The 12,020-nt window shown below is 50.8% G+C and overlaps 2 protein-coding genes across 7 annotated transcripts in view; one reads left to right on the top strand and one right to left on the bottom strand.

Annotated features, from left to right (window-relative positions):
- Positions 1-12,020, top strand: part of LOC102460271 (uncharacterized) — a 116,152-nt gene that overhangs the window by 24,770 nt on the left and 79,362 nt on the right. The gene's annotated exons all lie outside the window — the stretch shown is intronic.
- Positions 1,513-7,783, bottom strand: LOC102458839 (uncharacterized). Of its 4 annotated transcripts, none has more exons than XM_075913994.1 (4): positions 7,658-7,783; positions 4,974-5,174; positions 4,014-4,127; positions 1,513-3,698 (listed from the first exon to the last, which is right to left on the bottom strand). In XM_075913994.1, exons 2-4 carry the CDS (start codon positions 5,158-5,160, stop codon positions 2,338-2,340), a joined length of 1,662 nt encoding a protein of 553 aa, XP_075770109.1. In that variant the 5' UTR covers positions 5,161-5,174; positions 7,658-7,783; the 3' UTR covers positions 1,513-2,337. The 4 variants fall into 4 exon arrangements, with proteins under 4 accessions (XP_075770109.1, XP_006123967.3, XP_075770110.1 ...); XM_006123905.3 differs by lacking the exon at positions 7,658-7,783 and adding an exon at positions 7,523-7,597; XM_075913995.1 differs by lacking the exons at positions 4,014-4,127; positions 7,658-7,783 and adding an exon at positions 7,523-7,597 and having other exon boundaries at positions 1,513-3,761.

Raw genomic sequence — 12,020 nt, 5'->3', positions numbered from 1 at the left:
AAATTAAAATGCGTAATCTGTTTCCTAATTTAAATTAAATCATTCTCCCTAGCTGCAGCTGGTTCAGAAAATAAAGTCACTGTACCCAGCCTGCCCTTGCTTCCCCTTCCTTCTCCTTCCTCTGGCACACAGATCTGTGAATAATTGGTTAAATCTTGGTACGCCACTTCAGAAAAGTTGCCAACCCCTGCACTAAAAGGTAAGATTTACATGTAAATGTATTTATTAAAGAAGCTGCTGTAAATAGGACTATTATTGACTTTAAAAAGTATCACCAGCACTCAGACCCATACATAGAGCTGAATAAGTCAAATCTGAGCACTCCACCTCTGAAAGATTGCTGACGCAGGATCTAAGGTATAAATTGACCTGGAAATGTGGCAGATCCTTGGGGATCATGAGAACCTGTTTGGATTTGGAATGGTGATAGAAATGTAGCCATGTTAGTCTGATGTAGCTGAAACAAAAAACAGGACTATGTAGCACTTTAAAGACTAACAAGATGGTTTATTAGGTGATGAGCTTTCGTGGGCCAGACCCATTTCCTCAGATCAAATAGTGGAAGAAAATTGTCACAACCATATATACCAAAGGATACAATTAAAAAAAATGAACACATATGAAAAGGACCAATCAAATTTCAGAACAGAAGGGCGATGGCCGGGAGGTGGGGGGGGAGAGAAGGTAAATGTCTGTGAGCTAATGATATTAGAGATGATAATTAGGGAAACTATCTTTGTAATGGGTAAGATAATTAGAGTCTTTATTCAAACTTAGGCATAAAGTGTCGAATTTAAGCATGAATGACAGTTCAGAGGATTCTCTTTCAAATGTAGTCTTAAAAGGCCTTTGAAGCAGGATGCAGGTAATCAAGTCATTGAGACAATGTCCTTTCTGGTTGAAATGGCAAGAAACTGTTTTTTCTTTGTGATCCTGTCTAATATCTGTTTTGTGGGCATTGATTCTTTGGCGAAGTGTCTGAGACGTTTGTCCAATGTACATAGCAGACAGACACTTTCGGCACATGATAGCATAAATTGTATTTCTGGATGCGCAGGAATATGTGTTCTTGATCTTATAACTCACTTGGTTAGGTCCAATAATGGTATCAGCAGAGTGAATATGTGGACAAAGCTGGCAACGGGGTTTGTTGCAAGGGAAGGTACCAGGGTTGGTATTTAGTGTGGTATGTCCCGTGCCAGCTTTGTTCAAAGGCCTTTTAAGACTACACTTGAAAGAGAATCCTCTGAACTGTCATTCATGCTTAAATTCGACACTTTACGCCTAAGTTTGAATAAAGACTCTAATTACCTTACCCATTACAAAGATAGCTTCCCCAATTATCACCTCTAATATCATTAACTCACAGACATTTACCTTCCCTCTCCCCCCCCCCCCCCCGCCATCTCCCTTCTGTTCTGAAATTTGATTTGTCCTTTTCATATGTGTTCATTTTTTTAATTGTATCCTTTGGTATATATGGTTGTGACAATTTTCTTCCACTATTTGATCTGAGGAAGTGGGTCTAGCCCACAAAAGCTCATCACCTAATAAACCATCTTGTTAGTCTTTAAAGTGCTACATAATACTGTTTTTTGTTTGGATTTGATGAGATTGGCTTTGATAACCTTCATCTGTGTAAGGTGCGGTACTGGTTGTGGCACAGGAGAAGTTGAAGGATTTCTCTGAAGTGTGGATTCTCCTATGTCTAACAAGGTCTGAACTCTCACTGAAGCTTTTTTCACACTCAGGTTAGTTATACACAGTGTTCCATTTAATTTTACCCACATGCGTGCAGAATGAGTTTTGTTAGGGGGCACCAATAGGCAGGGAATGTGTGACACACCATCTCAATATTGGTGCACAGAAGTAAGTGGTAGGAATGGGGTTCAGAGGTTTGGATGTGCAAAAGAGGCTCAGGGCTGGGGGAAAGACTCGGGGAGCATGGGTGTGAGGGCTGGCTCTGGGGTGGGGCCAGAGGTGAAGGCCTCAGACAGAGATTTCAGGTGCAGCTCCAGCTGGGGTGAGAGCTCCAGCTGGGGGTGTGATCTCAAGCATGAAAGGCTTTGAAGTATAGGTTACTGAAAAGCTATATTCGGGAAAGAAGACTCCCACCAGCTCACTCCCCCCCAGCTTGGGTGCTGCTGTGAGGATGGGGGAGGCACCTCTCCCTGCAATAGCAGCTGTGGGCAGAACCAAGGGATAGCCAACTGTCCCTGGCCATGGCAGGTGTGAGCTAGGGTTGAGACCAGTGGGTAGAAGTATCTCTCCCCACCACAACTCTAAGCACTTGCATTACATTGAATAGGCTGTGGCACAGTCACATGGCCACACAGCTTAAAGGGAACTCAGGTTATAGGGTCTCTTCCCTATGTGGATTCTCCTATGTTTAATAAGGTCTGAACTCTGAATGAAGCTTTTCCCACAGTCCGAGCAGCAGAAGGGTTTCTCCCCTGTGTGAGTTCTCTTATGTCTAACGAGATTTGAGTGCTGACTGAAGCTTTTCCCACAGTCAGAGCAGTTAAACGGCTTCTCTCCCGTGTGGATTCTCCTATGGGCAACAAGGTCTGAACTCTTACGGAAGCTTTTCCCACAGTCCAAGCAATTGAAGGGTTTCTCCCCCGTGTGGCTTCTCCAATGTGTAATAAGGTCTGAGCCGCAACTGTAGCTTTTCCCACAGTCAGAGCAGCAGAAGGGTTTCTCTCCTGTGTGAATTCTCCTATGTCTAATGAGGTCTGAACTCTGACTGAAGCTTTTCCCGCAGTCAGAGCAGCTGAAGGGCTTCTCTCCTGTGTGAGTTCTCTTATGCTTAATAAAGTCTGACCTGTGTTTGAAGCCTTTACCGCAGTCAGAGCATTTGTGGGGTGTCACTCTTGTGTGTATTATCTGATGGTTAGTAAGGCAGGAACACTGACTGAAGCTTTTCCCACAATCAGAGCAGCTGAAGGGTTTTTTTCCTGTGTGGATCATCTGATGCTTAACAAGATTTGAACTCGTACTGAAGCTTTGCCCACAGTCAGAGCAGCTGAAAGGTTTCTCCCCTGTGTGGATTATCCGATGCTTAACAAGATTTGAACTCTTACTGAAGCTTTTCCCACAGTCAGAGCAATTGAAGGGTTTCTCTCCAGTGTGGGTTCTCTTATGTCTAACAAGATTTGAGCGCTGATTAAAACTTTTCCCACAGTCAGAGCAGTTGAAGGGTTTCTCCCCAGTGTGGATTCTACTATGGGTGATAAGGTGTGAGCTCTTACTGAAGCTTTTCCCACACTCAGAGCAGCTAAAAGATTTCTCTCTTGTATGGATTTTCCTATGTCTAATTAGGTCTGAGCTCTCCCTGAAGCTTTTCCCACAGTCTGAGCATGTGAAGGGCTTCTCTCCTGTGTGGGCTCTTTGATGTTCAATAAAAGTTGCGCCGTCACTGTAAGCAGAGGGTGCTTGTTGATGGAGGATTTTCTGTTCCATGATTTCTGTTTTTCTTTTCTTCCTTCTGCTCCTGTGATTGGATTTAACATGCCCCTCCACCACATGGTTTCCCTGCTGCCTTTCTGGGATATGCTGACTCTCACGGGTCTCTCCTTGCTCAGGACTCCGAGAAACATGCGCTGCAGATCTTCCCAATAACATCCCAAATGGAGACATTTGCTCTGGTCCTTCCTGCTGAAGACTCTCCTCATTATTCTCACTCAGCATCCAATCACCTGCAGGGATAGACACAGAATCCAGACAGGAGTCATTCTCTGTGCTGAGCTGAAAGGAGAATTCTGAAAGGGGAACATAAAAGCGAGAACAGAGAACACATCCAAATAAAGGGTGAATAATCATGACTTGAATTTATCCTCCTTCCTCAAATCTCTTTTTGCAAAGGAGAGAACCCAACCTTCCCCCACACACCTCCCTCTGTTTGGAGTTGAAGACAGGCTGAAGGGTCAGTTAGACCTGATGAAAATGCACAAGTGTCACCTGCTCTGAGGAGACAGAAATTGGTTCCTGAGTCAGTTTAGCTGATTGCTCACCTGTGTGGGGGTCACTGATGATCTCCCCTTCCTCACAGCCCTGGACATCTGGGATCCACAGCTCCTCCCCTTGCTCCACCCAGGAGATCGCATGAGCTGTGGAGGCTGGAAATCCTGCTCAGGGAGCAATTAACCAAGTGCTGATCTTGTTCATTAAGGTCTGTGCCATTATGACTTCCAGACCCAGAATCAGAGTCACCCACCCAGACAGGCTCCTTCCCCACCTTACAGGGACTGGGTTCTGGATGATACAAGATCCCAGGACACACTCACTTGCAGTAAAGGTGCATCCCTCCAGCCTCGGGAATATTCCCTGGGGGATCTGAGTGCTCTGCTGCACTCTCTAGAGCATTGTTTCCCAACATTTTTGATACTACTGAGCAGCAAACCCAGTCATAAACTGTTGGCAGACTGGCAATATTTAATTTGCATGGTTGTATATTCATTACACAAATAAAGAATATGCAAATAAATTGATGTCTGTCCACTTAGCCCCAACCCAGCCCCTTGCTTCCCAGTGCCTGACACCCTTTCACCCCCACCACTACATCTGGTGTCCTTTGACCCTTTAACCTGACCCCAACAGCCCATGCTAACACCCTCATGACCCCACCATGCCCTCACCCAACACCTCTTTGCACTTGGACTCTACCCCACCCACCCCCCACACTCCCAGCACAAGGCTGCCCCCTCTAGGGAGCATGACCATTACTGCCATCCAGGTGGGGGAGCAGCTGTTGGTAGCATCTGCGTTCCCTCCTTCTTCACGCCCTCTCTGTCCCCAAGAGCATCTCCATGAGTAGAGGAGAGGGGGTGCAGAGGGGAGAGTCTCTCACACAGGAGCCAGGCTTATTGTGGCAGATAAACCTGACATTAGGGAGCAGGGACCCTGAACCAAACCAACCCAGCTCTTCTAGAGCCCACGCTACTTCTGATACCCGCGGGGACAGGAATCCTTACCCAGCCAGCTCACGGCCTCATAATTCTCCTGCATCACATCCCAGTAGAGGGCTCTCTGACCCGCATCCAGCAGAGCCCATTCCTCCTCAGAGAAATACACAGCCACCTCCTCGAAGCTCACCGGCTCCACCACAGCCATTTCCTGTTCCTGGCTTGTCAGGCCATGGGCCGCGCTGGAGCAAGACATGGGTGTCCTGCAGCCTGTCAGGGAGAAGGGCAATGGGAGACATTTCAGAAGGGGTTTTAATCCTTTCCATACCCCCATCTTTGCCCAGACTCTGCCCTTGGTGACACACATACTAGACTCTGCCATTCTAGGCAAATGCTTGAGTCTCAATATTCCATAAACAACACACACAAAAATAGATCCCAAATCTACATTCATTTCTCTCTATACTTTCAGCTGGGGAGGGCAGGATGGTGGGTATAAGTCCCCACCCCCTGCCGAGAGGGATGGGATGGGATAGCCAACACCCATGCCGCCCTGGTGGAAGGTGGGAGAAGGGACGCCCTGAAGTTAAGGTGGCTTCAGTTTCAGCACTTGCAACAATGGGATTTAGTTCTGAGCACCTAGGCTGTCTACACTGGCGGCTCCTTGCGCAAGAACATCTTGCATAAGAAAACGTCCACGCTGCCATGTGCGTGCTGTGCTTTTGCGCAAGAGCACCCATGGCAGTATGGACGCTCTCTTGCGTAAGAAAGCTCTGATAGACATTTTAGCCATAAGGCTTTCTTGCGCAAGAAATCCCTGCCCAGCTTACACACTGCCCTCTTGGACAAGAGCTCCTGCGCAAGAGGGCTTACACCTGTTAAAAAAGAGCGTAGCTCTTGCGCAAGAAACCCTCTCTTACCACACCTTACTGTAAATTTCCTTTCGCAAGAGCCGGCGAGCAGATTCTTGCGCAATAACGTCCATACTTGTGCAAGAAGCCATGAGTGTAGACATAGCCCCAGTGTTTCTATTAAAAAAAGCCACATGTTCATCTGCCTGAACATGGATGAAGGTATCTTGTTTAGGCTCCTGTTTTTAAAGCTCCATTTATTTGTAACAGAAGTAAGCCCTCGCATCAGGATCAAACTGACAGAGACTTTATAAAACCTCTCCACAACAGAGATTAAAGTGAAGTTAATACTATTCAGATGCTCATTATTAAATGTGTGTGGTGAATGTTTGTAGGATGAAATTCTAAAATGCAGAGGCTCTGAAGTGGTATAATCTGACCCCCCTCTATGTCATAGACCATTCCATACAACTCAGTTACTGAGGCACAACGCTCTATTTCCCCAAAACGTGTTTCCTGGAAAGTCGACCAGCATTGATTTGAAAACATCAAGAGATGGAGAATCCACCATGAGGGATGGCTAATCTAATAGTCAATTTGCATTGACTATTTGATTAGCTGATAAGGGCTCCTCTGCCTTTGAAGTGTACCAGCAGCCCTGGGATTTCACTTCAAAGGCGAAAGCCCTGCAGGGAGCATAGGGCCAGCGGGGGACTCAAGTGCTGTGTGTACACTGGCAGGTTCTTGCGCAAGAACACATCCACACTGCCATGTACTTTTGCACAAGAGCATCCATGACAGTGTGGACACTCTTTTGCGCAAGAAAGCTCTGAGGGCCATTTTAGCCATAGGGGTTTCTTGCACAAGAAACCCCAGCCATGCGCCCACCCTGCCCTATTGCGCAAGAGCTCTTGCGCAAAAGGGCTTGCACTTGTTAGAAATGAGCGTAGCTCTTGCGCAAGAAGTCCTCTCTTACCACACCTTATTGTAATCTTCTTATGCAACAGCGGGCGGGCAGTGTGGACGCTCTGCAGAAAAACGGCCATTCTTGCGCAAGAACCCGCCAGCGTAGACATAGCAAGCAGTGCCCTGCTGGCCCAGTGCTCCCCACAGCATTTCAAAGCAGCAGCACCACATGGAGCCTGAGGGCTAGCTCCGGACTCTGCTTGACACTGCAGATTTGAGGCACACCCCCCCCCCCCGCCCCTCCTCTTTCTCATTAAAGGGGAGAGGTTAACAACTAGGCTACGTCTACACTGGCACCCTTTTCTGGAAATGTTTAAAACGGAACAGTTTTCCGTTAGAAGTATTTCCGGAAAAAGCGCGTCTACATTGGCAGGATGCTTTTCTGGAAAAGCACTTTTTGCGGAAAAGCGTCCGTGCCAATGTAGACGCACTTTTCCGCAAAAAAGCCCCGATCGCCATTTTCGCGATCGGGGCTTTTTTGCCGAAAAGAAATCTGTGCTGTCTACACTGGCCCTTTTCCAGAACAGTTTTCCAGTTTTCCCAGTAGATCGTCAATGCTTTTCCGGAAATTCAAGCGGCCAGTGTAGACAGCTGGCAAGTTATTCCGGAAAAGCGGCTGATTTTCCGGAATAAGTGGCCAGTGTAGACACAGCCCTAGTGTACCACGATCTGATAAGCTGCACGCACTACCCCACCCTTGCAACACTGCCTGCTCCAGCCCTAGGTAGGCATGCCCCCCCCTTCACATGGGAATGGGGGAGCCCCCCCTTCCCCAGATTACACATGCTGCAAATGCCCCACCTGGGTCAGCTTGATCCTTGCAGGGCCGGACCCAGCTCCTGCTCCTCAAGGTGCCCAGCACCCCCCCCCCCCAAGGCTTGCAAGGCGGGTTCCAGCCCCGCCCGCCACAGCTGCTGCCCGGGACTCGCGCCGCACCTGCAACCTGCCGCGCGGCCTGGCCCGGCGAAGCCCAACCCCTCTGGGCCGGGGCGTGGCCAGGCAGCTCCGGGTGCGAGCTACGCCCTGGCGCTGATCCCGAACCGGAGTCACCAACCCGCTGCGCATGCGCGGTCCCCCCCTCCTCCGCGCCATTCCGCCTCGCCCCGGCCGGGTTTTCAATGCGTCTCCCTCCCTCCCAGACCCCGTCAGTCACGCCCGGCTCCGAACCAGCCCCTCTGTGATTGGCCCCTGGGCGGAGCCCGCCGCAGCGTCATACTCCGCGCGCCCTCCCCCCCCCCCCCTTCGAATTCTCGGGGAGCCGTTGGGGAGCCGTTACTCGCTGCCCGGGAAATGGAGCAGCCGAGGTGAGGGCTGGGCCCTGCGGCAGGATACGGGGGGGGGGTCTGGGGTGTGTGACGAGGCATCAAACTCTCGCCCCCGCCAGGGGCAACTCAGCCCCTCCCCCTCCGCAGCGGGGCTGAGGCAAGGCGGGGTGGGCGCTGCCTGAGGGAGTCTGGGGGGGTTGGTGGATTGTGACTCTGCTGGGCCGGTGGCGGTTGAATCCAAACCGTCCCCAGCGAGGTACGTGGGGAGGGGGGGGGGGGGTTGTGCTGAAAGGCTTCAGGCGCCCTCAGACCCTTTCGTCCTGCCCTGTCTCGCCCCGGCGCTGAGCAGCCCCCAGGGGCTGTGTCTACACTGGCGCCATCTCGCTGCTGTGGTGGGTGGGGGGGGGGGGCGCTCACTTCTAGCGCCTCCTGGGCAGGCTCTTGCCACGGAGACGCGTCCCAGAGCAGGACGGATGCTCGGCCCGACACTGAGGCGATGTCGACGCTGGTGCCATCTGGCACCAGAAGGATGCAAATGAGGCGACACGGGGGAATATCGCCGAGACTCATTTGCATCTCTAATGAGCCGCCTTTTTGCGGCAGAGGCTCTAGCGCAGGCTGTTTTTCTGCTGTCGTCTCAATAACTGCCCTTGTGCTTCTTATAAGTATGACCGAGTTTTGGGGCTAACGGCAGCCCAGGACCTTTGTGAGAAGAGTGGTGGGCGGGGACTTGGCCTTGAGCAGAAGCAGCCGCAGTTCAGGTGCTGGTGGCCCCCCACATTGAGGGAGGTTCCACCACTCCTGTACGTATGTCCCATCGGGGTGGGGCTCTGGTCTTGCCCAGGTCCTGCCCAGAGTCGGTGTGGCCCCCAAGAGCAGCCCCCAGCCCATGTCCCTGCCTCCCAGGTTCCCTGCCCAGGGCGAGTGGAGGGTCTGACCACGCAGCTCTGAGCACGGCCTGACTGTGGCTCTTTGGGCCCCTGGCCCAACCGCTGGCCAGGCTGGAAGCTGGAGCTGTAGGCAGAGAGCCCAAAGGGTGGGGGAACAGGCAGGGGGCTGCTCTCTGGGCCCCCCCCCAGCTCTGCCACTCCCCACCGATGCCCCGAGTCCCTCAGGTTTGCTGGACTGGGCTGCAGCTACCAGCCTGGTCAGGGGGCCAAACCTGGGCTGAAGCGCAGGAGGCAACGACCCCTTGGGCCTCTCTGTCTGGTGCCTCTGTATCCCGCCCAGCAGAGCCATTGCTGATTTGCTCACAGTTAATGCGCCTCCTGCTGGCGGTGCCTGGCCTCCCAGGGGTGCTTTGGGGGTAGCTTGTTCCCGCCATTCCTGGCCAGACAGCAGTAGGGACACGGCGTCCTTCAGCCCTGGGTGCCAGGAACATTCCTCCTAGAGCACTTGAGAGCCCAGCTTTCCCTAGTGAGCCGGGTGGGGTTGGCTGGCTGGAGCAGCAGCAGCACCAGGGCTCCCTGCACCTGCCCAGAGGAGGCGCCTGCAGGGCAGAGATTTGTTTGGAGCCATAGAGCAGGGTAAAAAAATCTGGGAAACGGGGAGATTCTGGGGCTCAGAGAGACAGTATGAACAGGGAAGGTTGGAATTAACCCACATCCAGAGTGTGTCCTACCGTGTGTCTGGGCGGCCTCGTCCAGGAGCAGCACTGGGTGAGACCTGTGCTCCAGCAAACCATGCACCCAGCTTCCCTCTCCTCCTCGCAGATTAAAAACTGAGAGTTTCTTTGCCTGGTTTGAGATCCTGCTGTCTGAACTTTCCCAGGACATTTCAGCAGGAGGAGCAGGAGAAGTGGGGCCCACTTGTTCTGTCAGATATTACAAGGCAGATGGGGCATTTGGTTTTCTCTTCCCTGTACAGGACTAGCTCGGTTCTGCCACTAACAGGAGACACTGAAGCTGTGTCTACACTGGCCAGTTATTCCGGAAAATCAGCCGCTTTTCCGGAATAACTTGCCAGCTGTCTACACTGGCTGCTTGAATTTCCAGAAAAGCACTGACAATCTAATGCAAAATCATCAGTGCTTTTCTGGAAAAACTATGCTGCTCCCGTTCGGGCAAAAGTCTTTTTCCGGAAAACTGTTCTGGAAAAGGGCCAGTGTAGACAGCAGAGATTTCTTTTCTGCAAAAAAGCCCCGAAAATGACGATCAGGGCTTTTTTGCGGAAAAGTGCGTCTAGATTGGCATGGACACTTTTCCGCAAAAGTGCTTTTCCAGAAAAGCAACCTGCCAATCTAGATGCACTTTTTCCGAAAATACTTTTAACGGAAAACTTTTCCGTTAAAAGCATTTCCGGAAAACCATGCCAGTGTAGACGTAGCCTGAGTGTAGGAGTCAGGCGGGGGGGTTGATGCAAACTTTATTATTTGTAGCAAAAAAAAAAAAAAGTCCACAAATTCTTGTCTTCTGAATACAGTAGAAAGAAAATTCCTGGAAGATTCTTCACACAGAACTGCTCCTCTGTTTTCCAGAGAACCCTGGGCATAAAGCCAACTGTCTCTCAGGTTCCTGTTTCCTTTGATTCACCAAGGGTGTGATCTAAATGCCCACTGGCAGGCCCATGGCTCCATGGGCTGTGCAGAAGAACAAGAGCCATGTCCAGCTGGAGAGGAATGTTTGCAATTGATCTTCCAGAGTTTGATTTAGCCAGTCCAACTAAGACTTTCCAAATCAAACTCAGAGGCCACCCCTACCAGCTTCCAGTACTTCTGCTCTTTGGTCCCTTTGACTTCCCGCTGTGGGGACATGGCCAAGCTTGACTGAAGGGAAAGCTGATTCCAGCTACGTATGGAGGGATGGTAGGAAGAGCAGCCACATTGACCAGGCACCGCTTGGGGCTGCATCTCTCACCTCCACTGTACCTGTCAGCTTAGCCATGGGACTGCTTTCTGGGACTTTCCTCCCAGCTGCTCCACGTGTTGCCATTGCCCATCCCAAGGGAGGGGAGGAGAGTAACTGTCCATGGCTGCAGGAACTGCACTCTCAGAATCTCTGGGCATTGACATCCCCAGGGAATCACAAGGGCATGTGGTGCTGGCTCTCCTTTCCCAGCAGTTGGAGTCAGAGCCCTGCCTTGCCACTGCCAATCATAGTAGCCTCTGCACCAGGCTTGTGGTTTCCTTCTTTCCAAGGTGCCTCTCCAATCAGCCTTTTCCTGAACAAGCAGCTCCATGGGTGGCCAGGGGAGGCCTCTTCTGTGTCCCAGAAGGCTATGGGAAAATGTGAGCAAAGGCACCACTCAGAGTTGAACCCAAGATCTCCTGTTTACTAAACAGATGCTTTAGCCAGTGAAGCCATGGTGCCATCCTTGAAAGTGTCCTTAAAACTGTACTTTATGGACCCAGGCAACACCTTCAACTTCCAAAGTGCAGCCATTCCTCATTTCCCTCCTGCCTTCCAGCCCTTGCCATGTCTGGCTCCCTGGGCACAGAAAGCTACAGCTCTGAGCAGAGGGCTTTGGCTTCCTTGACCATTGGATGCTGTTGCAGGAAGAGCTGCTCAGCAGGGACGGAGTTTACCTTTCGAGGAAGGGGAAGAGAGTATTGGGACACAGACTGGCCAACCTAGTAAGGAGGCTTTAAATTAGGTCAATGGGGGCAAGTGACCAAAATCCACAGGTAAGTGAAAAACATGGAGACCTAGGAGATGGGTCAGAAATGGGAGGGATTGTGGGCTATAATAGAAGAGATAAAGGAGGGACAAGGGAGCACTGGGAGGCAAAAATCTAATCTGTATTTTAGATGCCAGTCTACAAACATAAGGGCTGCATCTAGACTGGCATGATTTTGCGGAAATACTTTCAACAGAAAAGTTTTTCCGTTAGAAGTATTTCTGTAAAAGAGTGTCTAGATTGGCACGGATGCTTTTGTGCAAAAGTGCTTTTGCACAAAAGCATCCGTGCCCAGTATAGATGCGCTTTTGCGCAAGAAAGCTCCAATGGCCATTTTAGTCATCGGGCTTTCTTGCACAAAAAATTAAGGTGTCTGTCTACCCTGTCTACACTGGCCCTCTTGCGCAAGTATTCTTGCG

Source organism: Pelodiscus sinensis, chromosome 32 (assembly GCF_049634645.1).
Source record: "Pelodiscus sinensis isolate JC-2024 chromosome 32, ASM4963464v1, whole genome shotgun sequence".
Taxonomy (NCBI): Eukaryota; Metazoa; Chordata; order Testudines; family Trionychidae; genus Pelodiscus; species Pelodiscus sinensis.
This window is presented reverse-complemented; position numbering and strand designations above follow the sequence as displayed.

What these genes read in the sequence shown, in the direction of transcription:
- LOC102458839 (XM_075913994.1), bottom strand. Translation starts at nt 5,160, where the DNA reads ATGTCTTGCTCCAGCGCGGCCCATGGCCTGACAAGCCAGGAACAGGAA. An exon ending in TGAGGCCGTGAGCTGGCTGG is followed by an intron (nt 4,128 to 4,973) that starts GTAAGGATTCCT and finishes CTCCCTGAGCAG; the next exon opens with GATTTCCAGCCTCCACAGCT. An exon ending in CATCAGTGACCCCCACACAG is followed by an intron (nt 3,699 to 4,013) that starts GTGAGCAATCAG and finishes CTATCCCTGCAG; the next exon opens with GTGATTGGATGCTGAGTGAG.